General features: G+C 44.9%; 1 protein-coding gene across 10 annotated transcripts in view; it reads right to left on the bottom strand.

The window, feature by feature from the left end:
- Positions 1-26,217, bottom strand: part of Dab1 (DAB adaptor protein 1) — a 1,142,636-nt gene that overhangs the window by 40,548 nt on the left and 1,075,871 nt on the right. For 7 of the 10 annotated variants that reach the window (XM_037203409.1, XM_028889923.2, XM_037203413.1 and 4 more), the window contains 5 exons: positions 21,000-21,131; positions 20,271-20,390; positions 19,761-19,799; positions 18,130-18,195; positions 11,919-11,978 (listed from right to left, as the gene is read on the bottom strand). In XM_037203409.1, the coding sequence (XP_037059304.1) occupies positions 11,919-11,978; positions 18,130-18,195; positions 19,761-19,799; positions 20,271-20,390; positions 21,000-21,131 (417 nt within the window). The remainder of the gene's footprint in view (positions 1-11,918; positions 11,979-18,129; positions 18,196-19,760; positions 19,800-20,270; positions 20,391-20,999; positions 21,132-26,217) is intronic. The other 3 variants (XM_037203414.1, XM_037203415.1, XM_028889917.2) reach the window with 1 other exon arrangement.

Here is a 26,217-nt window from a genome sequence, read left to right as displayed (position 1 = left end):
TTAGATTTGGAGACACAAAGCTGGGTATACAGAAGTGATAGAGCCCGAAGGGAATGAAGGAGATTAGGTGCTTGGTCCCTTCCACCTCCTTTTCCATCTCCCAAAGTTCACTGTCTCGAGTGTAGCTTAGGCTCTGAGGTGTCATATCCACACATCTGCATGGTTTTCCATATCTACCCACTACTCCATCAGACTCATTTAGCTCTTTCCTTTACACAGGAAACATCTTCTTCCTAGACAGAATCCGCAGAGGTACTCACTTGTCTATGCCTTGACCTCTCTGCCTAAGAATCAGTCTTACCCGTTGTCTATTATACAGTATATTGTGGGGAAAGTGTGCGTTTGTATGTGTATGTGCAGGGCGGGGGGGGGGGCGAGAGGGGACAGATCTATAAACATCCCTGGCCAGTCCCTTGCCATCAGGTTTCCACTTAGGTTGATCAGCAGGAGGCAGTGGTTGGAAGGCCTCGGTGTTTTTGGAGTGATTGGGAGTGTGGATGAGTCTCCAGTGTGGTTTTAGCCTCCACAGAAAGTTCCTCCTTCTTTCTGTGGGTAGCCCCAGGTCCTGAGCTCTGCTAAGACCATCCTTCCTCTGCCCTGGCTCTGTCTAACTATTACTATTACTAATCTGGGTTATCCAATTGCTCATTGGGTTTTTCTGTTCTTCTAGAACTTGCAATTAGCTCCCCACAATACATTCCCTCTATTAAACCACCTGGCCTGTTTCCCAGAGCCTCCTGATAGATGCTCTTAGATAATTTTATTAGTACTTTAATGGTCTCCCCACCTGTTATGCCACTGCCGCAGGCCACCAGAGTGGTACTGAGAAACACAACTCTAACAGTGACCAGAAAGCATCAGTTTTCTTGGTACACCCCAATTCCTCATCTTATTCAGGACCTTTGCTTGTTGGGGCAAGCTTCCTCCAGTGTCCCTGTCCTTTGCTCTCATAAAAACATTCTGTGACCTGGGCACTTGAGGTGACCCATCAGTCTCTGGGAATGTGCCAGACTTTTCTCCTCCATTTCAGTACTCTGAAGTACTCAGTTCCCTCTTATATCTGTTCCTCTTTTTCCAGTGACAAACTCCTATGGTTTACAAGATCCTACCACAACTGCAAGCCCTGGCTGAGGTCTTCACTCAATGTCTTCAAGCAAAGCTTTCTGCTTTCTGCTTTCTACCACACTCCCGTGCCTTTCTACCATACTCCTGTGCCTTTCTACCATACTCCTGTGGCTTTCTACCACACTCCTGTGGCTTTCTACCACACTCCTGTGGCTTTCTACAATACTCCCGTGGCTTTCTACCACACTCCTGTGGCTTTCTACCATACTCCCGTGGCTTTCTACCACACTCCTGTGGCTTTCTACCACATTCCTGTGGCTTTCTACATACTTCTTGTACATAGCTTCTCATAGCCTTGGCTATTTATATTAATCATTATTTTCTATGCCTAGCCTCTTGGAACCATCAAGATTCTTCAGTGACATACCTTTTCCATCTTTGTATTGATAGGAAACAAAATATTGTCTCAAAGGTAGGAGGGTCATAGTAAATATTTGCTTACGAGAAGAGTAAATGAACAAGGTTATAACAGTTTATCAAGGAGGACTTTAAATCAGTTGTTCTAGGCTCTGGGATTAGAACAGTAAGAATGGTCTACAAGTTCAAGGTCAAGGGGGGATTTTTTTTTCCCACACCTATCACAATTGTTTAGGAGGGACTTGTATTCTGGGTCAGGTTATGTCAGAGGGCTTTTTAATGTTTCTTGTTGCATGGGGATTCAGGATTCTGTTTCAGGACAACTTGCTTAAGCAAAAAGAAGCCCACCCAAGGAACATCAGACAGGGCCACCTTCCCCGTCGTCTAAGCAAATGCCTAGGTTCAGACTCCCGTTCTTCCCTGTGGTTCCTTCTCTGGTGTGACATCTCTGTTAACTGCCTCGCAATAATTATAATTTCTGTACAATGTGGTGCTTAATGAGGAAGTGAAGCTGACAAATGTTCAGACTAGATTTAATCCAATTATGCAACATCTTGATCCAGATTTCCAGCTAAAGGAAAAACCAACTGCCGGATTGTGAATGAAAATTTATTTGCCATAAAAGACGGGAGTTGCAGGGAGAAGCAGGGAATAGTTGTCAGGAGAATTCTTGCAATTCTTCACTTTAATGGATTGACTCTTCCTACATTTGTAGCAGAGAAGCTGAATTAAAGCCTGAGCAGGGAGCACCAGACCAATGCTGGCTGCTGGGGCACAGGAGCCCCTACAGAAATACACATTGTAATGGAGGAGAGGCAGCCGGGGCAAAATGAGAATTTTCCTGATCCTCAGAAGTGGGGCCACTTCCAGTAAGACCAGTTCTTTGGTTTCTGCAGATGTCTCTTTGACACCTGGCGACTGCAGCAGTGTGCTTGGCTGAGTGGAAGGTGCAGGGGTGAATGCAACAGGATCTGCCCATTTGAAACTCAGTCTAAGTGAGGACCAGGGTGTTTGAAACCAGCCAGGAGTGCTGGGCACCAGGAGGAAAGATTACTATTTATAAACACACTAGATACACAGGATGTCAGGAGACAGATCTGGGGCCTGGGTATTGATTCACACCAGCATAAAAGGGAGGAGTCAGAGATCAGCGGAGGAGCTCAGTGGGTAGAGTGCTGGCCTGACACGCTGGAGGCCTTGCGTTTCGTCACCAACACCGTATAAACTCGGTGATAGCACACAGAACTCTCATCCCCACACTTCAAATGTAGAAGCAGTAAGATCTGGAGTTCAAAGTCCTCGTTGGACTCAGTTAGTTCTTGAGTCTTGGGCTACATGAGGTTTCATCTGGAAAAGTAATAAAACTGATAAAAAAAAAAAAACATAGTATGTTTCAATAAAATTGTGTGTCTGAGTCACACAGTCTAGGGTTCGGTTCTTGGCTCTGCCATTTACCAGTTTCGTGAGTGTGAGTGATGGACCCCACAAGTCTCATTTTCTGTAGGTGTCAAGTACACACACCTCCTAGGGCTGTGATAAGGGAGAAAGAGAAATGGAATCCAGAGCCCAGGCTGCCCGTAGAATATAGCAGATGCTCTGTAAATTCTAGCTCCTTTCTCTACAGCTAAATTAGCCTTAAATTCCTGGTACATATGGTTAGTGCCTGGCACTCTAAAACCAAGGAAGGCACTGAATTGCAGGGTGAATGGCAAATCCCATCACTAAGATTTTTATCACCTTCTTCCAGCGTGGCTCCTTTTCAGGGCACACAGATAGATCTACTGCCCTGATCTCAAGCTTTCTTGAAGGAAACTAAGAAGGAATGTATTTTCTAGATACCTGTTCCATGCTGGAAGCTTGCTCAGGGAGCTGACTTGATCAGCACCCGAAAAACTGCTTCACATCCAGGGCACTAGCTTCACAGGACAAACCCGTCATTCACTGCTGTGCGTCTCTGTGGGCTGCTGTGCGTCTCTGTGGGCTGCTGTGCGTCTCTGTGGGCTGCTGTGATTTGGGAGATAAAGAAGGCTGGAATGGGGCCTCAATTATATCTGATTTGGCAGCTGAGGCATTAGGAGAAGCTTAAAGGATAAACACTGACCACTTTAGACAGACATAGTGGCAAAAGGCACAGGAATAGGTGAGTAATTTTTGAGACCCCCCCACTAGGGCAGTTCCCTTCATGAGACAGAAATAACTAGGAACCATTTATGTTGCTTGAATATTCATAGGAGAAGAGACTCTCCATTTAGGGAAGCTGCCTTGTCCTTTGGACATCAGCTCTAATAGTCTGGAAGCTCTGTCTTGTCCTGAGCCCTGATTGGCTCTCTCTTGTCATTTTACTTGTTAACCACTGAGGTCTGGAGGTCTGTACAGACAGACAGGAAGTGAAAGAGCTGGGTAGGAAGAGGAAATGATGTAGCTAAACAGAGAGAGCAAATCCGATGGCAGAACAGCAAGGCATATAGGCGTGGGTAGACAGGAAGTAACTCTCATTTGGAAGCTGCAGAGTTGGTGAGGTAAGGTTGGCCGGTGGCTTTCCTTATTTCCCTGATCTCTCTAAGGCTTTCATCCCTACATTTGCTCTGTGTTTTTTATTTAATAAGACCATTTAGAAATTCATCTACAGTCTTAGTCAGAAAATAGAGGCAACAAAGACCAACTGAGGCAGCCAGCATCAGGGGTAGTAGCAACATGGGATTCTATCTGGCTTGGGCTATGCACACACCTCTTTAATAATGCACTTAGCAGCCTGAGTCCCTTCCCTGCACATACAATGCACACACCTCACTCCAAATAATGCACTCAGCAGCCTGTAGAAACCTAGGCCCTTCACCCTGCATCAAGCTGCCCACATACCCCTCTCTGAACGATGGAATAAGTCTACCTCCCTTAATGATCTTCAAACTAAGATGGAATTCGATCTTACTCAGGTTATGCCTTGGTATAGTAGGTAGGAGGGAGGCTGATCCTGGCTGGACTAGTTTTGTGCGTGTGCACAACAAGGCAAACTATGTCCTCAAAGTGAATTTTTGGCACACAAAAACCCTGTTTATCATCTTATGCCTATGCACAGTTGAGTGTGCATATAATTAAAATCAGATGTATCATGGGAAGGGGCATGACCTGTAGAGGAAATAGTTATATAACCAAATCTGCCAATCAAAATAGGTCACCCCAGAACCATATCTCTTAGTAACCAAACTTCCTTTTTTTGTGCCTCATAAAAGGAGGCCCCACACAACAGTCAGGGCCCCTGTGCAGTCACTCATACAATCTACTGTTGATCTTGACAGTGGATTCTTTGCTAATCTGTGCTGTTTGTTCCATCTGAATGAAGTCCTTGCCACTTTCACAATCTGTGTATACCTTTATTTTATTCTTGAGTAAGATGCCAAGAATCTGGAAAAGACCCATTCCATTCCTGGCTACTGCAAACAGGACCCTCCTTGGTACTTATTCTCCTACCACCAGCCTTCATCTTCCTTGAAGAGAATGATTTTATACACACCGAATTTCTGAAGGGCCCAGGGGGTCAGAAGAGGACGGTCAGCGCTTTCATTATGCAGAGGAGGAGAAAGAGCTTCAGGAAGCTGAAGAAACCAAGAAAGATCTCAACCAAAAGGAAAGGAGAACTGTGGGGGGCGGGGGAGGGGCATCTGATTGTTCCTTCAGTTCTGAATCCATGTTTCATTTCAAGGCAATTAATGTCCAACCTAAGGTATCAGTTTGACCATCTTCTTATCTGCCACCATGCCAAACTTTTAAGAATCTCACTGATTTTGTAGGCTGGGTGGGGGGAATGGATTCTGATAGAATTCAGAATTGTTACTGATAAGTAGAAAGTCTTTTATGCCTAACACAACTATATAAGAGTTTTAAATGGGGCAATTAAAAGGTTCAGGATAAAAGATCTTTTTTCAGGCATAGGAATATTACACAGGAGAATGAGGACCATCAAGAAGAAAATCACCATTTCTCATCTAAAATGGCATGAAGGTTTGGGTCTACATCATTAAAACAGATGAGTGTGGAGCGGAAGTCTCACCCTGCTCGGTGTCATTGTGCATGAAACAGGCACTCACAGCCTGAGTGTCCCTCTCTCTCTGGCAGCCCCACAGTGGGACCAGAGTCATTTTCAAAGGCTCTCAATAATGAACGCAGCCATGCCACCCTTGGCAGCCTCTGTCCCTACTGAGGAATGTACATTCCTGATAGTCACCCCAAAGTCCAGGATATTTGGCTTGAAAACATGTTCAGAATTATGAGCTGGCAGATAGAAAGAATATCTGAAGTTCCTCTCCATCCAATAAGGGAGTTGATGATGAGTTCATCAGCTTCAAGTGCTGTTAGGTAAGGTCAATCCGAACTCAGGAGTCAAAACTACCCTGCAATCGATTCGGTCTCCAAGGGGCTGGCATTGTGCCTGGGGTTCGTTCTAATCCTGCTCACCCACAGAGCTTTGCTCAAGTTACATTATCTTTCCTAAAACCTTCTCTTTATCCAGCTAACATCCCATAACCAAGCATGTATGCCCTTGGCTTTGTAAGACCTTTCCATAATAATATACCTGTGTATTTAAGATTATAAAAGAGATTAGCCCCTGTGCAAAGCTTCCTGCTGTCATGACCAGGAAAAGCGGTAACAAATGTATATTTCTAGGTGAGGGTGGGATTAATGATTATCTTGGCTTAGAGTTCCCAGTAAATGTATGTGTGGGGGGTGTAGGATGACCCTAAGACGAAATCTGCCGGAAGAGGACATCCCAGGCTCATGGTAAAGTAAGCACACAAAGGCACCAAATCCCAGAGAACACAGGGCTAGAAAGGGCTGAGTGGAGTTCTGAAGCAGGTGGAGACAAGGCTGGGACACAGGCACAGGTAACAGAGCAGGAGGAAGAAGAGTGAAGGAGGCAGCCATCTTTCTGTCTATAGCTGTGTCCTAAGCAAGGTGAGACAGAGGGTGAGCGTTAAGAAAGAATAAACTCTAATTTCTGTCCCCAAACTCTGCAATCCCTGAACCATGGGATGGGTTCTGCTGTGAAGGCCATTTCCGCTGATGAGTGATGAGGAGCTGCTGGCTGGGGTCCTGGGACAGCGGAGGAGGGCTTGTGTCACTACCAAGACCCACAGAACTTGACTGGTGTGAAGGTGTCCTTTTGTGGGAAGGGGGCTTACCATCAACATTTCAAGGAGACCAGAAATCCCAGGAAGTGTTCCTTCAGAGACAGGATGCCTATCCCCTGGCAGTTCACAGATAATTAGGTAAAAGATATGGAGTGACAGCCCGCAACTCCTGAATCCTCACTGGGCTCAGCACTATGCGGTATGCTGATTGAGACTAGCTCGTACCACTCATACCATCCTCCTGCAAGCTTCTAAGACAGACACCAGCATTAGCTCCATTTTCAGATGAACAAATAGAGACCTAGAGAGGCTAATACAGCAGCCAAAGTCACAAAGCTAGGGAATGGCGAGGCTAAACTCAAATCCAAGTGCCTCTGATCACAAAGCCCATACTTCGGTCACGGGAGATTCCCGCTCTTGTCAATGATAAAAGATCATTAGAAGTTCCGCAGAAGCAAATTCACAACTGCAGGTTCCTTAGGGCTTCCAGGAAAGATGCAGAGAAAAGATTTTCACTGAATCTTGAATGGTGAACCAAGATTGCTTTTAGCAAGAGTAGTGAGGTGTGAGGGAGAGGAAGGAGAGGTTTGTGGTGAGGTAAAGGAGGGTGCCCGAGAGTCCGATCACAGAGGCATCTCCAGAAGCAGAGGTTCAATGTCTGCGGGCCCTGGGGTCGGGAAGCTCGGGTACCCACTGGGCTGTCCTACAGAGTGAACAAATCAGAAATCACCTCAGATAACGGCAAAATACAGGCAAGGCAACATGAAAAGAAAGCGGTATCAAGGAAGTAAATATATTTCAACTTTATTAAAATTCAGTAGTGATTTCACATGCTGATTGTATGAGAGACGTTCCCATATACTCTCCATATATTCTTGATCCTTTGCAGTAAAACTACAATTTCCACCAAAACATACTTGAATCTAGGATAGACTCTGGCTGAAGAATGCCTTAGTCTTAGAGGATCTATGCGTCTGGAACCTTTGCCACCACAAGGTGACTATGAACTAATAAACCTTCTGAAGGAGGAGACATTACATGGGACAGAATGCTGTTGCCGTTCCTGAAGCTATCCTCATCCCCAATCTGTGAGCCAGCTCAGCAAGGACGGGCACAACTGCCTCTTGACCCACAGGTAACCAGAGACACATCGGTCAAGGAGCTCTGGGAAAGGCAGAGAACAGCAGAACCACACGGCCAGCTCACAGACCTGTAAGCAGTAAAGAGCAACCCTGCTGTTCAGCCTGAGTTTGGGGAGTAGATTGTTTGGTATTAGTACCTTGCAGGCATGTGTTGTCTTCTATACCTCTTGTCCCAGTTAGGTCTTTAATTCTCTACTTGAGATGCATCTGAGGTTGCATTAAAAAGAGTATTTGGGTCAAAGAAAATTGAGACATGCTCAATTTATGCAATATATATATTCATAACTCAAAATTTATTCCGATTGCATATTCACATATAAATATATATTAACATTCATAGTATATTTTTAAATGTATCAAACACCTGAAAACTTTAATGCTTTAATTTTTGGAATCACCGATGAACATCTCATTGGTCAGTGTTCCTTGAAACACCAGCTTGGACATCTATGCTAGCTTTCTTTGTCCTGTTGAGAAGACAGGGAAACCTCAAGAGGCACCTGGGGCTGAGCAGGTAAATGACTGGTTGGAGCGTAAGGTCAGCTTGTCTCCTTTTATCTTGTTCATAGCTTACATATCACCATAGAAACTTCTAATTTTTTGAAGGAAAGTCTGCAGCTAAATGTGGCTTAGAATTAAACCACGTAATTGCTATCCTTAATTTTAGATGATCTATAACTAGGTAAGAGATATATTGATATGCTCTTAAAATGCAAGAATTATAGCAGTCTCCAGGCGAGTATGTAGTTAAATCAATGGACCCTCATCCTTCCTCTAGCCTTTTTTGTGACATATAAACGGCTCTGAGGGCTTCTAGGAAGAAAGCCTCTGCAGATTCTTCATTCCGTCAGACCATGTCCTCACTACGTTATCGTGCATCAGCCTCTCTTCAGAAAACGTTAAGCACTGTAATGACTCTAAACAGTTTCCACGGGGCTCCAGCTCTGGGCCCACCCCTAGGCAGCAGAACACAAAACAAAACCCCCAAATAACTTTGCCAAGTCAGCAAAATGTTTTGGCTTTGACTGCTGCGGAGCCTGCTGATGTGGGAGGAGAGTGAGTGGTGCAGGTGTGTGTGCATGTGCGTGTGTACGTGTGTGTGTGTGTGTGTGTGTGTGTGTGTGTGTGTGTGTGTGTGCTCAGAAGGCCATCTGTCAGCTTGGTGATCCAAGCTATGAAGAAAAAACATGCATATTTATGAAGGTTGGAGGTGGAATAGGGCATGGGTTGTTGAAGGCAGAGTGCAGAAAGGGGCTGGACAAGGGGCAGCTATGACAGCAAACACTGTCTCCATGTGACATGGTGCTCCAGGAGGAAAAAGAACCTGAGACATGAGCTTTGGGCCCAGAGACGTTTATTCTTCCCACAGTCACTCATCTTCAGTTTTGTTCACTCACTCTCAATTAGGCACTTGCAGGGCAGGTATTCTGTGGCAATACTCCCTCATGATCAGGTCACGGGTGGGGCATGCTTTCTGTCCTTTGCAGACACAGAGTGAGGGAGGTACAAAGAGAAAGTGATCACTCCCGGTAAGTAACTTAGAGCATATTTATTCGGTTCTACCAATAGATATTGTATACTGAGTATAATGGAAACTCTTAGAATCCAGTGGTCACGGTTTTCTATCACCATCACAAACACAGGAAGAGTAAAGACTGTACAGAGGAAAGGACTCACTCAAAGGCACAAAGCCAGGAATGAAGCCAGAGCTCCAAGTCAGCTCTATCACATAAGATCGGGGCATTACCTCTACCCTCAAAGACAGCTACATTTTAGGCACAGTGCTGGACCTTAAGAGCTATGATTTCATTGAATGCTTTGGGGGAACCCCAAATCCAGTGACTCATGTAGACATATTAAGAGAAAAATAACATTCACTGTTCTCATTGCAAAGGGAAGCACAAAAGCCCACAGAAAGATGAGTTGCCCTGTCTGGGGTAAAGGAGGTGCAAACTCGATCTGAGAAGCCAACCATCCCAGACGAGTCAAAGCTGCCAGCTCAAGCATTGCTTGTTACAGCATCACACAGCAACATCCTCATTTAATCACATTTACATCCTCTGTTCAGGACTTGCCCAAGATGTTTCTTTTAGTGTTCCAAAGATAAAAGGCAGTACCTGCTCTTAACAGATAATGACGCAGAGCCTTTGAGAGACAAAGGGTTACTCAGAGACCCCCCAGTAAGTGCCCATTGCTGACAGCTACAAGTAAGCCTTATGCTGGCAGATCAGGCTTGTCCTTTGTGGCTGATGGTTGATTTCCCAGAGGAAAACCCAAGGTGGATTCTCTCCCCTGGGCTCTGTGTAGATCTGGACCCAAGGGAGAGAAAACTAGCGGGGAACTTGGAGTGACAGGCCACCAGGTGGTTTGCCTTCCTGTGGGGAATGGGTAGGAGACCCACAGCTCCCTGGCAGCTGCCGATCATGCATGAACAGGGTTCCCTTGTCTACGTCCTTTCTCTTTCTGGATAAGGACAGGAGACAAATGGGGCGGCCCAGGTGACCATGGGAAGGATTCTCACAGCAGAGAGCTGCCCTGTGGCATGTGCACTGTCAGAGGGGCAGAGCAGAGCAGAGAGGGACCCTGGGGAATTCATGGACCCCTGAGAGGCTGAGGTGACTGAGATGAACTTTCCAACACACGTTCTATTTCCTCAGATCAGTAACTGCTTTGGGTAGATGACAAACCTTGGCCCAAGGGATAGAGAGACTCCACCAAAGCTCATGGGGTTGAGCAGGAGCAGGAACTGGGCCCACCAGTGTTCACATCTGCAAGCTACAGCCTGAGACTCGTGCCTCCTACTTTTCTCGGGCCTTGGGAAGTACGGAAATTTGTTACCACACTTAGGGTAGGTCTAGGACATAGGGAACAGCAAGTAGGCAGCTAATACAATCCATTCATGCAGTCACGTGTCCCCCAAGCCAAACTTCTAATATCTTTAGGCAACGACCTTTTAGGATTCCAAAAAATAGGGAATCCCTGTGAAGTGGAAGAACCCCTATCCTTCTTGAGGGTAGAGTCAATAGTCTAGTCATTCAGTATTCCTAAACTTGTTGTTTCCTGCCTGTCCTGAAGCTACAAGGGCTCACTTTTGGTACCACAAGGACCTCAGGAGACTGGTGGAGGTGATGGGGAACGATGTGCTGTTCATAGGAGAATAACTGTTACAGGGCCATAAAGATAGGGGTGATCTGTGACTGACCTTTAGAACAGAAACCCCCAAAGTCTCCCTGACAACTGGATACAGGGATATCGGGCAGCAGGCAGAGCAGGGAGAAGACAGGGCTCGGAGGGCTGGGCCAGGAGCGGGGTGAGAGGCCTGTGAACTGATGGAACCCTTAGACGGCCTATCTGCCAGGCTAAGAGGCTTAGGTTTTTTTTTTCCGCCTTGGAGCTATTAAGCATGGAGAGGGTGTGACCAGAATAGTTAATAAAATCAGAAAAACTAGGGCAGCAAATAGAGCGTGTTCCTCGCATATCTAAACCTGTCAGGGGCAAGTGAGTCAATCCAGGCACAAATTGAACTGAAGGAAACTGTGTAATGGGGGCTGGACCAATTGAAACCCAGGGAGCAGGCTGGTCTTCAGCATTGCTGGCATTAGGAATAAGAGTGGCCTTCAGTGCCAGGGCAGAGCTCTGCTTTCCTTTCTGGCTCAGATTCCTACGAGTCCCTCCAGCAGATTGGGTCCAGACACACTGGGCATTGTTGTCCTCACTGTGGCCCACCCACCTGCTACTTTCTCTGCAAGCACGCGATACAGGACCTTTTCTATAAGTCCTTGCTAATGGGATGAGTCCTCACACACCTCAAGGACCCTGAATGGCCCTTTCAATTGTTTCTTTGAAACTTATTAACCACTTTCAGATGGGATGGGTAGAAGAAAATGGCACTGTCCTATATTGACCATGCACTTTATAAAGCATTGGTTGGAGACCTATGTGCTGGAACACCTGAGATTGTAAGTCCCTCAGGCAGAACTCTTGGCATTATCCAACCCCATCCATCCATTCACAGAGCAGAACTGGCCCTTGCTCATCTGTACCATCCTTTCTTTATGTCTCTGTCCCTATATCCATGAGAAACCATTGTGACACTAAGACCAGAGAAAGAGTTTCCCACCAGTTGCAGCCTCCGCATGAATCTGGCCGTTGAGGCAGATGTACTTACACTTACAGGTTGACTTTTTGGCACATCATAAACACCTTCCTTCTTTTGGCTGGTGGGAACCTATAGAGAAATCAAATCCAACAGTCAAAACATTAGTGTTCCACTTTCTTTCTCTCTTTTTCTCTGTGTAGCCCTGGTTGTCGCTCTATAGACCAGGCTGGCCTCGAACTCACAGAGATCTGTCTGCCTCTGCCTCCTGAGTGCTGGGATTAAAGGTGCCCGCCACCCACCACCCGCCTTGGTGTTCCACTTTTAAAGAACAAAGCAGTCAGATGTCTCTGCGAGTTTGACTGTCTGTGAGATGGCTCCTAAACCAGGTCCAGCACTCAGCCCCAGGGGGTGGCTTTAGTCCTCAAGCCTGGCTCCTTCCCCTGGGAAAATCAGATTAGGACACTGGTAGCATCTTATCACAAACATCTGCTCTCAAGTCTTTCCCAGGGTCAAACAATAGCTGCTGAGACATCAAGCATCACATGGTAGAAACAAAACAAAATAACAAAATCCAGCTTCATTTGGTTAATCATAGAGGGGGTCCAGGTGCTGTGATTTCCCCTGAAGTAATTAGAAACAGTTTGCGGTTGAGCATATATGTCTCTGTGCTAAGTAAGACCTATGTGTTAGAAAAATCAAGTCCCTAGTGCCTGTCAGCTTCCTACTGGAGTCCCACACAAGCCACCTAATAATCACAGAAAGGGCCCCCATGATAGGGGAAGTAAGACACCAGGATCCAGACGTTCCTGATTGACCTGACATCCCTCCAAATCTCCCTTCTCTTCCTTCCCCGTTCATGCTTCTGGTCTCCTGGGGCTACTTGCTGCCTGTAACACCCTGAGCAGGCCACCAAGCCCTCTGGCTTTGGTGCTCTCAATGGGCATGATCAGCAATGCATCTCATTCAGGTTGTGGTAAGATGCACAGTGAGAAACTGGATACCAGATAAGCACCACAATTCCGCAATATGCTAGGAGGATGATTTCCTTTGTCACACATACATCATATACATATGTATATGAACACATTTTGTAATATTAATAGTGTTGAATACTTCTCCAATGTGTCAATCAAGGGCTCTGTACTGAAACATTCCAGATTGGAAGCACTCATTAACCGCTCCTCCCCCAAACTGCCACGGGCTTTGCTCTCCACTGCAGAGACCAAACAGCAGTAGATTTATAATATCCTGACAGTGAGACTGTCTTTCCAGCAGGCTGGATGCTCCTCAGAAACAGATAGAGTATGTCAGAACCAGAAGGCCCCCCTTTGACTACCCGCTGGGTAACTCTTTCATAGAGCAGTGTGGGGTAAACTGAAGAGAAGAAGGACTTGCCAACACGGACCAGCCAGCCATCCTATCCATGAGAGTAAGAACCTCAACCTTGGAATGCTCCTATTCCTATCCTCATTTAACTTAAACTCCCAATGCCAAGCCTACCTTCAATCTGCAGAAGGTGAGGCTCAGAGATGTTAAGGACTCTGTTCTAAACTTCAGACCTGGCTGTGTTCAAACCCAGATCTTTCTGGGTACCAAAATAAGACTCTTATTCTTAAGATAATGCATTAACATGGCACTAGGCATGCCCCACGAGAAGGCAGGACTGTAGACATTCTATTATCCATAAATAATGATGTAATAACCAGGATAAGTCTTATAGAACTAGGACCATCCTTCCCTGTGATGTAGAAGAGGAAGATCAGGCCTGGAGAGGGTCCAGCACTCAGGGAGTAGGGTAGCTGGGAGCTGCAGTCCAGGCCATTTGCTGTTTATTGCTATACTGTTCAGGCGGCTGCTTCAGGCTCATCCTTTGAAAAAACAAAACAATGACAACAACAAAAAAAACCCACCCCTGAATTCCCGGAGGCCCATGCGCATCCTTGCAGAAAACAGAACTCTGGCTGAGCAAGGCCAGGTGGAAGATGCCCTTCCAGAACCGCAGTGCGCAGGTATTCAATGAAGAATGTAATTTCTTTGGTCCTGATAACTGAGCTCCATTTAGAAGGAATCCTCCCTGAATGTCTACAGAGTCCTTGTTAACGAGGGCCAATAAATTACGAGGCCTCGCTTTTGTTTTCACTAGCTCACCCTTCACTGAGTGGAGTGGAGAGTGTTCTGGTGCCTGTAATTCACTGCTCACTACGGGCACTTAGCACAGTTGAACCGCGGCTGCTTCTCAATTATCCCTGCAAATGGAGAACAAGCCATGCGATGGAGAAACCCAAACTGTGCATAATTGAAAACGCTTTTCTACTTGGCTCTCCCATGGGTGAGATATCAATCTGCTTGTTTGTCTTTTAAGATTTATCTCAGCTGGGACATCTTCTCACGACTCCTGTCTGCCTCTACAGACCTGGGTTAGAGATTTTTGTTGTTTGTTTTGTTTCCCATCTCAGGTGCATCCTTTTAGGAAAAAAGAAAAGTTTCCAAGAATCTGTGATATGCCAGGTATTGTGCTTTTTGGACAGTGAGAATGGCAGATAAGGCCCTGAGTCAGCAGAGCTCCTTGTGTTGGGAGAGATGGAACTATACACAGGCTACTAATGCAGGGTATGGAAAGGTATTTTCTATTCATGGGAGATATGACAGCACATGCTGTCTGTGTGTCTGGAGTACCACAGTTCTGTTGCTAAAGACAGGGCACATCCTCGATTATCCTTGTACTTCTATCTGTAAATGTCAAACAAAGACGTGTCTCATCAAACATTCAGAGGTGAGGGCTAAGGTCTTTGGCTCTGTCATCCCTACACAGGTTGTCTGTCCCAACTACAGGGACCACTGCAGTACCAGTGATGTAGAGTGTTAAAACTTTTAGACAAGGAGGAATATGAAGATTGGGTTCCTAATCCAGGACCGACTACAGGCTGCGTGACTTAGAGGAGTCATGTTGCTTTCGGATCCTCAGATTCCTTAATTGGTTTACATGAACACCTAAGGGATTATTTATAACCTCAAGGACAGGGGCCTTGCAGTGGTCACTGTTATTTTGATAGGTGCCCAGAAGACACTTAGGTGCCCCAAAATATACTTTCGAATGAACAAGTTAAGTAGATGTTAAATTACCCTAAGAACTACACCTGAAGTGATGTACACAGAGGGCACATTCATATCAGCAGTGTGGTGATTATGTCTAGAGAGGCCATTCAAAGGTGTGGTGGGTGACACAAGGCCAGCTTTACCAATTTAAATTGATACTTAACACGTGGGGAGATTAACAATGAGTTCTGAACAAATGGATGCGAAAAATATCCACTTGGAAAGTGGAGTAATACCTTGTTAAGGTACTCCAGGTCAGGACTGGAATTACGGCCCCTGATGTTGGCACTCAGGTTCCCTTGCGTTAAAAATGACAGCCTTGGGAGCTTTTCTTCTTAGCTCACCGAGTGACAGAAAGGGCACTGTTAAATGTAGAAAAATGCCCTGTGTTGTATTAAAGGGAACTGATAATGTTTTCTGAGGCACATGACGCAAGAGACAATTACGATTATTAACATGGTTGCGGGGATGTAACTCCTTGGAAAGATGTCTCAGCTGCCTCAGAGCTTCTTCATCCTCATGCTGGGTACAAGTAGCAAAGCAAGGCTGCAGCTTTCTGACGGGCTCTCCAACAAATGTTAGTATAGCATCATCAAAAGTGGTACCCAATGATGCTAATGATGCATAAATAAAAGGAAGGGATGGCTACACAGAAGCTTCTGTGGACCAGGTACACCATGTCATCTTAGCTTCACAGGAGCTGACACTGGACTAACCCCAGTCACAGCCCAGGAAGTTGAAGAACAAAAATTATATATATCATTCAAAGGTACAAAACAGTGAAAGGATACCAGGCCTCAGGTCTGTGTGCCCCCTTCTAGAAACAGGGACGGGAATAAACTAAGGCCACCTTGAGTTAACATAGTAGAAACAGTAAGATGTGTGTAGCAGGATCAGTTATGTAGAATTTGCCAGCCCTTAAAACAACAACAACAAAAAACAAACAAACAAAAAAACAGGCCTTCTAAAGGCAGTGCCTCTCTAGCCTGGTAATGTACAGGCCAAGGGCTTGTCTCCTATTACATGCACTGAACCCAGGTGGACCTGCACTACAGGAGAGGGACATGGCCACAGCCTTTCCAAGAGATGGGATAAAATATTCATTCTCATAAACGATGCCTTCCTGTTAATGACGGACAGATGGGAAGATTGGGAGGCCAGTGCTGTTAAAATAAGTGCGATCTTTTTAGACAGTGACTTAACATACTCTCTGTAGTTGGGAAACCCAGAGCCACACACCATTGAGCTGAAAAGAGCTGCGTCACTGGGGAGCCTTTGTAGAGGTCAGGGAGACCTGCCTTCGGGAGTCTACCTCACAGGCTCTGTGACCCCAGCAAGATCCCTGGTCCCCAGAAGCTTCACACCCCTTGTCTGTAAGGTAGGAAAGTGACCCAAGCCATAGTGGGTGTTATGAGAGATGAAAGGTATTGCCTGTGGACTCCTATGTGGGGGGACATCAGTGAGCACACATGCATCCCATTTCTAAGGCCCTTGCCATCTATAAAGCAAGTCAGCATGATTCTGACAAGAATCCCAATCCTATTTCTTGTAAGGAGTGTGCTGCAAATGGCAGGAAAGACCCTACCCAGAGAGATCTCTGAATCTTATTTACTCATTTTACAGGTGGGTATAAACTGATGTCCAGAGACAGGGGAAATTTACAATTTAAATCAATGGCTGGAGCAGGTACTTGTACTAAGAGCTGGATCTACATGGATATTTGTGCCCCAAGATGCTGCCCGTCATTCTATACCCCACACAAACTTGTTTCAGTCTCACACTGATGGAAGTGGGGCCCCCTACTTTATAATTGGAGAAATGGAGTCTAAAACACAGTATATCCCTTGCCCTCCAACCATGACCCAAAGGTAGCTGGTGGGAAGGGCCAAACTGGTTCCCAGCTCTGTCTGCTGTCTCCAGTTGCTGTGCTACTACAGCTCAGCTGGATTCAAGAGCCTCTCCTATAGCCAAGGTGCTTCCTGTCCCTGGGACAGCAAGCTAAGGGCTCTTTGGCCTCAATGCTCGGACACCGCAGGGTGGTACAGGGCTGGAGGCCTGGCACTGGGGACAACTGCAATCTTTCTAAGTGATGTAAGTGATCTAAGCTTTGTAAGTGATGACTAAACACCGCCTTGCATTTCAAACAGATGCTCTTTGAAGCCATCCCTGCTCCAGCTCTTACTGGTGGAGGCTCAGTGGAAAGAGTCTGGGTGGACCCAGGTGGGCATAAATAAATGATTGTCTACAAGACCAGTTTAAACTGAGCTGTTGGGAGAAACGGCATTGGGCTTGCTCATTTAGAATCCTACACATTTGATAGAAATTGAAAATACGTTTTATTTCGATTTCACAATTAACACATGCCCAAGGCTGAATAATAGAGCACACAACTAAGTAAATGAAAACCACTGATTAAATAAATACATCAAATCGCTCCTTCTCCCATAGTACTCATGCTCAAATGAAGACTAAGGTTCTCATTAGTGAAAAATTATCATATTTACTTGATGTGCCACTAGACCATGCTACTGCAACCCAAGACCCAAGCACTTGGATGGGATTCCTGAGGAGGCTGGGGCTTGGCCTTCACTTGTGTCTGGTTTTCAGCCTTGGTTCTAGGTAGCTGTGCAACCCTGGGAAATCTGTTCACCATCACCCCCCCCCCAAAAAAAAAACAGGATTAAAACGCCTATTTTATCACATATTTGTAAGAGTTGAATGAATTTACAAATGTTTTAAGTGTTCTTCACAGTTATTAATTTACCTCCCCTTCAGGAAGGATAAAGCCTTCAGCTGTACTTTCTCTTATTCCATTCATACTCCCAACACTGTTTGGGTTTTTAACCAAACTGGATGCATGTGTTCCTTTGAGAAATGAAAGATGCTTCTCCCTGGTGAACTGCAATTCTCCAGGGCATTATCTCAGTACAATAGAATGCTTGGGTTGTATGCTACTTAAAACACCTATTATCCATTCCAAATTAAAACACTGTACCCAACTGGCCATTAAAGATTTCAACAATGAGGCATGGAAACTGCCAGGAAATTGCTGGGAACAAAAAGCCAATGTACTCAAAGGCATCACACAATCCTGGATGACCAAAAGACCCTGGTATCTTGAGTCTATCAGAATGCTAGCATTTGCTAGTGGAGGGGGCAGGAGGAAGAAGCAAGGATCTTATACCTGGTAAATGTTTTCTTCTGTTTCAGGATCACGGATTGGCTCATGTCCAGCCTCAAACACAATGTACTATTGCAGGAGCAGCCAGAGAGGAAAGGGCAGAAGGAAACAAAATAAGAAAGAGGAAAAAAGCACTTGGAATTCAGATGCAAACCACAGCAAGCATTACAGATACAGGCACAAGAGGAAACATCTCAAGTAACGAGTGGGTTACTGGGATAACATGGGCCTTGCTAAGGACACATGCAGTTTTCCTGGGTGGCCTCTGCAGTGAGTACAGTGGGCCACTGCAAGTCTTTCCAGAGGTGATGTCTTCATTCATTGGTATTTTGTCTGTGAAACAGCTGAATATAATGATGCTGTGGTATCATGGGGATATACTCTCACAAACTTTACTTTACAGTCCCGTTGCCTCAAGGGCCTGGGCTAATGCTCAAGAGCCCAGAAGCCCCAAATGCTCTGATCCCATAAACAGAATCTTATCGGTTTAAAATACTGAACATTAGCTTTTCTATGAGCACATTTCAGAATTAAAGGGCTGGGCCATTTCCAAAAGGCCACCACTCTCGCCCTCTATGAGCCCAGTAATCAGCAATTGAAGTTAATACGCAAGCTCTTCCTCTGCATCCCTCAAAAGCAAGGGAGTGTTCACAGTAATGCATCTCTGACATGTTTACCATAGATCTAATAGGAACTTCTACTCTGAGACCTATCTGTCTGTGTATCTAAGCATGGATCTATGTATCATTTTACTTTTATCATAGCCATAGCAGCTGTTGGTGTGAAGGTATGCATATATATGCAGTGGTTATGTAATGCAGACACAAACCACACTTATATATTATATGTTATAGAAATATAAGTTGGAGGTTTGCTTTTATGTTCAAAAAGTGAGTATAATTTTTGATCTACTTTTTCCTCCTTAGAAATGAGTACAGGAGAGGAAAAGCTACTTCTTCCCTTCTTTCTAAATCATTGTTTGCACAGACCTTGGGTTTGACCTCAAGAAAGGTCATTACCCACCCCTGTGTTATAGACCATGAAGAGAGTGCAGAGAAAGCCCTGGGCAGAGAGACGTCTCTCTCTCTCTCTCTCTCTCTCTCTCTCTCTCTCTCTCTCTCTCTCTCTCTCATCACAGCACCTCTGTAGCATGAGCCAAATAATCAGAGGTTTAGCCTGCACCATCAGGGCTCAGAGACATTCTTAGATCCCTGCTAAAGCTCATAAACCACTCTTTGGGGTTGTGCTCAAATGTCAACCACACGTCAAACCCTCAACCCTGATTCTTAGCTCATAGAGTCCACTTCGTTATCCATCTTGTCTCTAACCAAGTCAGAACAGTCAAGAGACCCCTGAAAAACATTCATTTCTAGGATCAAACTTTTCCAGACCATAGAGGGGTCTGAGGCAGGAACATGAAGAAGGAAGTGGATCTCCAGATCTCCTGTTACTAGTGCTGGCTAAACTTCCCTCAGTATAGAAACTGTCTCTCTGCACGAGCTGGCAACCCTGACCTTTGGAAATCATCTCAGCCCTTCTGTAGGTTCTGCATGCAAGACTCCTCAACTTTCAGTCAAAATAGCCTTACCATGGGCACAACTGCATGCAAAACCCTGATGTGGTTCAGGAATTACCTGGTAGACGGGATCTTCAACATCCTCTTCCAAAATTGTCTATCCAAGTGAGGGGAGGGAGGGTGTAAGCAAAGGATACAAAGGAAGAGATGTGAGATTATCTTCAGATCATACAGCACAGCAGAGAAGCCAGCATTGATTAGGATAGGCTAGGAGGCCATTAATGCAGAAAATACACAAAGAGACCCCGAACCCTGCAGCACCCTCCCTACCCACTCCCTGTGTTAACAACAGTAAAGCTAGCAAAGCTGCTATGAGCTTTTAGTCCTCCTCTTTGGAAATCTTCCCCTGGATTAAAGATTCGCCTTTTTTTCTAACCTATCTCAAGTCTCAGGGGGAAAAAAAAGGATCACTTCTAATGGCTTGCTTCTGCTGCCTGCAACCTACACAGGACCCTTTCATCTCTGTTTATTTCTGCTCAGCAGCAGGAGACAGCCCGGCTTGCCAGGTTCCCATCTGTTTATTGTGGGCCCTGACTTCTGTAGCACTGGGAGAAACGCAGAGGTATACCTGGTACACAGCTTGTTCACACTGCTTATCCTTTTGTGCCTTTTTTTCCAGTTCTTCTCTTTGCTTCAGTTCGTAAATGAGTTGAAAGAGATCTCTCAAGTCCAGAATCACAGGTTCAGCCTGGAGTGAAAGGTGGCGAGACACATTAATAACAAACTGCAGCTACTAATTTTTGATGGGGCTCCAACCCGCAGCCCTTCCTTTTTCTATTAAACTGAAAGCATTCCGTTCTTAATTAATTCTACCTTGTTTATATTGGTTTAGCAAATTGCTTCTAGGCTAAAGTTCATTTCTTCAACTAATTATATTTGCAAATTCATAATAATCATAAGCATAAAAGGCATTGCTTTTATTTATTAGTGATTCCGAATACAATAAAATTAGGGCAGGCCATATGCAAAACAGCTATTTGTTTTCTCTTATTTTCTTTTTAAATGAGGCTATGAACACAAGGAAACTTATTTGTATACGTGTCTCTATCTAGCTTAATCAGAAAGGGAAAATAATTAGTCATTAGGAATTACCCATTAGGATATAAAAAAGGGAAAGAATGGGTATGACCATGTTTCTTTGCTTCAAGGCTGTTTATCTCTCCTAGGTGGGCTTCTGCACACAGCTGCTGGAGGTAGGTAGCACATCAGCTGCTTAGGCTCAGCCTTGGAAAATCCACAGTGTCAGCTCTGCCCTGCAGTTACAAGGAAAACACCCGTATTGGAGAGGAATACTCACCGCCTGGGCTGTTTTGATGGCCACAAATCTGTGATTCCCTTCCTTCCCACAAACATATCCAAAAGCCCGGTGATCTGTGATGTCCTTTGCAATGTAGGAAATTTCATGAACAGCATGGTGATGCTGAAGGGCCTGGGGACACACAAAAAGGAAGAGCATGTTTCAGGGAGCACACCCCTCGAGCTGTTGATGAGTAAGAGATATGTTTCTGCCATGTGTGAAAGGCCCAAGGGGCTTTGGAAAAGCTGTTTGGTACAGATGGAAGGAAAAAGAGCTACGCCCGCCCTTGAGGAAGGGAGGTCTCCCTTCATGGTCTCAATGCTGTGACCAGAGAGAGACCCTGACTGTTCACATGGAAGTGAGCATCTGCAAAGGTGGCGGGCGTCACACCACCTGCCAGAGCTCCCCAATCTAACTCATCCCACGCGCTTCTCTCCGCTTGCAGCCTTCACAGCCCAGCCCAGTCCAATCTGTCTCGATAACGAACACACGTTCGTTCGCACCCAGGCATTTGCATGCAGTGGAAGAGGCTGTCCCTTGAACAACTCCAGGGGCGCTGTGAACTTTACAGTACCCTAGTTTTGCAGGGTTACTGAGTTTGCCCCCCCCCCCCACAGTTGGTGAAAAGCTATGTTGAGGGATGAAAGACTTGCTCTATTCTTTTTCAAAGTCACCATTTTGGGTAGAGAAAGGGACACATACATCCTTTTCATCAGTTGAATCCCTCTGTCTGCAATGTCTGGTCTCATCACCTCCTTGAAAAGCTCTTTTGATGGCCACATGAAATGGCACCATATCTGTTAAGCAGCCCCTGAATGGGGCTAGCCTTCCCTCTCCCTGCAGGAATTCCCTTAAAATGCCTGATGGATCCCCTCTCACACAGATGCTCACAGGGTTTGCTCTGGTAAGTCTGACTGACTCCTCGTCTTTTTTTCCACACTAGACTCTGCCGTCCTGACCCCTGCCATCTCTCGGCCTTGCCCTGTGCTCCACCCACTTTGTTTAACTGAAACAAGCTGCCTGATGCTCAGTAATTTACTGGCCTTTCTGTTTCTGTGATCCAAGCGGCCACAACACTAAAGTTTCCCATCCTACTACACGATGGAGCTCTTTATGGTTATTTTCCTATAATAATCCCAAATATCATCCTAATTAATACTCTCTAAAGGCTTGCATAGCCAAAAGATGCCGGTGGTCAGTTTAGAATGCTTACAAAGAGTCTTTTCCCCTACATCTAGAAGTCTGAATTCTAGCCATCGTACTAATGCAAGCCACCCAGTAGTCCTCTGCACCACAATTTATTCTCCTGGAAAAACCAGATGAAAGGCTTCCAATTCAAAAGTCCTGATCTATAGAGATCAATAAAGGCAATGAAAAGGCAAATTTCAAAAATCCTAAAGGACTTCAAGAACTATACTGAACAGATATGGGAAGGGTAGACCGTCTTGTCTTGCTCCTGATTTCACTGGAAATGCTTTGAGTTCCTCTCTCTTTAAAATGATGCTGGCCGTGGGCTTATTGTTAAAGGTCATAAACTTATAATTATTCCTAATAAATCTATATATTTTACATGCAACTCTTTATTGAAGATTATATCTGCTTATTTCTCTAGATTCCCTTGCTTATATTTGGTTTGAATAGCCCAAGAAGAAAAATGAATGAGTTTGGTGGTGCACAAAATCTTTCCTATTCCTGAATACCAGGAGGGAGCGAGAAAGACAGCACAGGCAACTCTGCTACAAAAGCCTCCACAGCCACGAGGGTGCACATTCTCCAAGGCTCATAGTCTAGGCTTCCTGTTCCTGAGAAGCCACTAGGATCTCCCGCCTCAGTGGGCCTCTGGGTCTCACAACAGTCACCACCTTAGTTCTAGAGATCACTGACTTACAAAACGTCAATTCTTCAGCCTCTTGCTTGACCAGGGCTTCTGACCATGTGAATCATCTGCTGTTCTAGAATGTTCTGCCTTGCCTTCATCTGCCAGAATGCAACTTCTACTTGCCTCTCTGGCAACCCTTAGAGCTCTCCTTTCTGCCTCATCTGCTTTCCAGTGGCCTATTGCTCCCTGTACAACAGAGTGGTATCACCGCCTCATGCCCTTAGTCTCTCAACTGGCAATATGGAAATTTATACTTTGACTGGATTTTGGCATGATTAAAGTTGGTGGAGGAAGGGTTTGTTAGCAAAACAATTGGAATCTGCTTGTTTTGTTTCATCAAAAGGACAGATTTAGCTAGCAGAGGAAAATTGCTCTGAGAGTGGTAGCTTTTTCATGATGTTAATGATGTAAAATTGATGAGATTTATATTCACGCAACATGGGGCATTGATTTATAAGCTTTTGTGAGCCGGAATGGTATGTGGCAGGGGAAAATGGGAGACAAAGACATTCTTCCCTTCTCTTCTTTTCCTGAAAGTATTTCTTTCCGTGCATAATGTAGAAGATGCAATCCATGTCTCCTATTAAATCCAAGTTTGACGACACTGCCTTATTGATTGCCAAGCAGAATATTGCTCTAAAATTAAACAGCGATTAGAAGTCTTCCTGGTGGAATTAGATTTAGAGATGACTGTGCAATGGTAAAATATCACCTACCATGAAGACAGCAGATGGAGATGTTTTAATTTATCTACGAATCCTCATTAAGTATTTTAAAATCAAAACATTCCTAATGCCTGATGATACCTAATATTGCCTTGCAAAGTGTTAGCTGTGTGAGTGCATGTGCACAATGTGCTTAAAGATTTTTGTAACATTATCTTTTCCCGTAGTTAATTTTATGACATGTTAAAAAGCACTGCTCTCCATGTGTCTTATTCACTTGAAAACTAACTGTCAGTGAGGGGATATGTCATCACTTTCCCCAACCTTCCACTGTGTAGATGCAATATAGATACAGGGAAACACACACACACACACACACACACACACACACACACACACACACACACTAGGATTTGGTTAATTCTACAGTTGTGTTATCACATTCATTTCAGCAACTCAGAGCATTGTACAAATGTTTGTTCACTGAGCCTAGAAATTGACCTCGGTCTTCAAGTAGAGTTTTTATTGCACAACACAATCAAAGGCACTTGGAGCCAGAAGGAACCTTAAACATTACATAGTTTGGCTATGGGTTTATTCATGAAGAGACTGAAGGCCAGAGACTGTACTGTCCTAGGCACTTCTATATGCGGACTTGTCTTTCTTACCCAGGGATGCAAAGCACCGATGATAAGAACAGGCTTGTGGAGAAGCTAGGTCTCGTCTCTCTTTTCCTCATTCTCTAGTTTAACAAGCAAAAGCTGAGACTCATGAATGGGGAGCAGAAAGCAAGTGAAATCAAGAACTCGATAGGCAGAAGGAATGGAGATGCTCTGCAATTCTGGCAAATATCTGAGATCAGAGAGGGAAATAAATCAAAACATATAGAGGTGAGTCCCAGGGGTCACAGAGAAAACAGTCAAGGAAGCATGACCTAGAAGTTTACTTCCAGTTCTTATGAATCATTTCCAGGCTATGCTGTCTGACTTTTCTTTGTGTGATACGGCAAGGAGAGGCTACCATTGGTCATTGGTGACAAAGACAGCTTCACCTAAAGAGTGTGTTTCTGTAGGGATTCTGGGCCATGGCAGATTGTACTGGAGGCTGCAGAGGTTGCCTAGCCGGTGAAGATGTGTCCTAAGGGGGAGGGGGAGGGTGAAGAAAGGCACACCCTATCCATGCCTGGTCTGTATTTCTCACTGAAAACAGTGCCTTAGAGAGACTCTTACCACTAAAGCAGTTGTTGGTCTTGAAACCAGGGCTTTCAGGACCCCTTACTCTGCATCCTCTTCCCTACACCATGGATCATCCAGGTATCAATACCCTCAGTCCAGTCTGACCCCATCCTCCACATGAACTTTAGGTGCCCTGGCCTACACACAAGCCAAGGAGCTCTTCCCTTCCTTCCAGAGTCTGTGCCTTTCCACTTCTGTACCATTGCTCATGTGGTCTTCTCTGTGGCTCCCTCTCCCTCTCCACTCTCCTGCGCTTCATCAGCTATATATGCAACTATACTATTTACAGAACTATTGCACCCATGTGCAAAGTCTAGTTGCAGTATCCTGCTCATGAAGGAACCTTCCCTGACTCCTTCACTGCCTTGGAAAAATTCCCACCCTATACCCCAGAGCATCACATTTGCCCTTCCATGTAAGATTCTTTGATTTGTTTTGCACTAAATCTATCTGTTCATCCAGTTTCTCACATCACATAGGAATTGAGGCTTTGCTATGATCTGGATCTCATGCTACATATCTATGCAAATGATGAAAACATCATCCTTCCTCAAGGACCTCATGGTCTCAAAGAACAAGCATGTGACAAAACCTAAAACCACAAGATAGCATGGCAAGACTTCCATCAAATGCAGGTTGCACAGGATGGGAGCAGCACTGAGGAAGGCGCATGAGGAAGACTCGACAAAAGAGGCTGTGAACTCAGTCTAAGTCTTGAAGGATAAGTGAGAAGTTCCCAGAAGAGTAGGGCAAAGGTTATGCAATAGAAAGCACCTAGTTCCTAATCACAGGTTGTCATTTCCTCTTTGCTTTCTTTGGGAATGTTAAACCTTCAGGAAAAATTCCATGGTGGGTTCTCTCCAGTTCCTAAAAAGCTTTCCCTAGCACAGTAATTGACACATAATGAGTACTGAAGGAGGGGAAGGGCAGGCCAAGCTATCTTGGACATGTACTGCTCAAGGTAGGTACTCAATAAATGCTCATCGAATGGATGAATTGGGTTAATTCACGACATTTCACATAGGATTCATTCTGTGAACAGAGGGATTCTTAGCATCATTAAATCTTTTTCTTTGCATTTCCATGAGCCATTTAACAATGTTTAAATGAAGTATCAAATTGTTTGGGGGGCTACTGTCTGACAGAATAAATTACAGAGAAGACTTAATTTGTACTATGGTTCAATACAGCCAATTAAATACAGTATGGATTAGAAAGTCATCTGCTGAAGTCTTTCCCATTAGCTATTTTTAAGGAATAAATTCTACCACTTAGCTTTCATATAATCATTGTGTGTATGTGCATTCTCTCTCTTTCCCTCTCTCTCTCTCTTTCTCTCTCTCTTCCCTGAGGCAATGTTGTTCATGGGAAAAATACCCACCAGGATTCAAGTATGCTAACAAAAAAACAAAATACAACAAAACAGCAGATAAATAGAT

Source organism: Peromyscus leucopus, chromosome 2 (genome assembly GCF_004664715.2).
Source record: "Peromyscus leucopus breed LL Stock chromosome 2, UCI_PerLeu_2.1, whole genome shotgun sequence".
Lineage (NCBI taxonomy): Eukaryota > Metazoa > Chordata > Mammalia > Rodentia > Cricetidae > Peromyscus > Peromyscus leucopus.
This window is presented reverse-complemented; position numbering and strand designations above follow the sequence as displayed.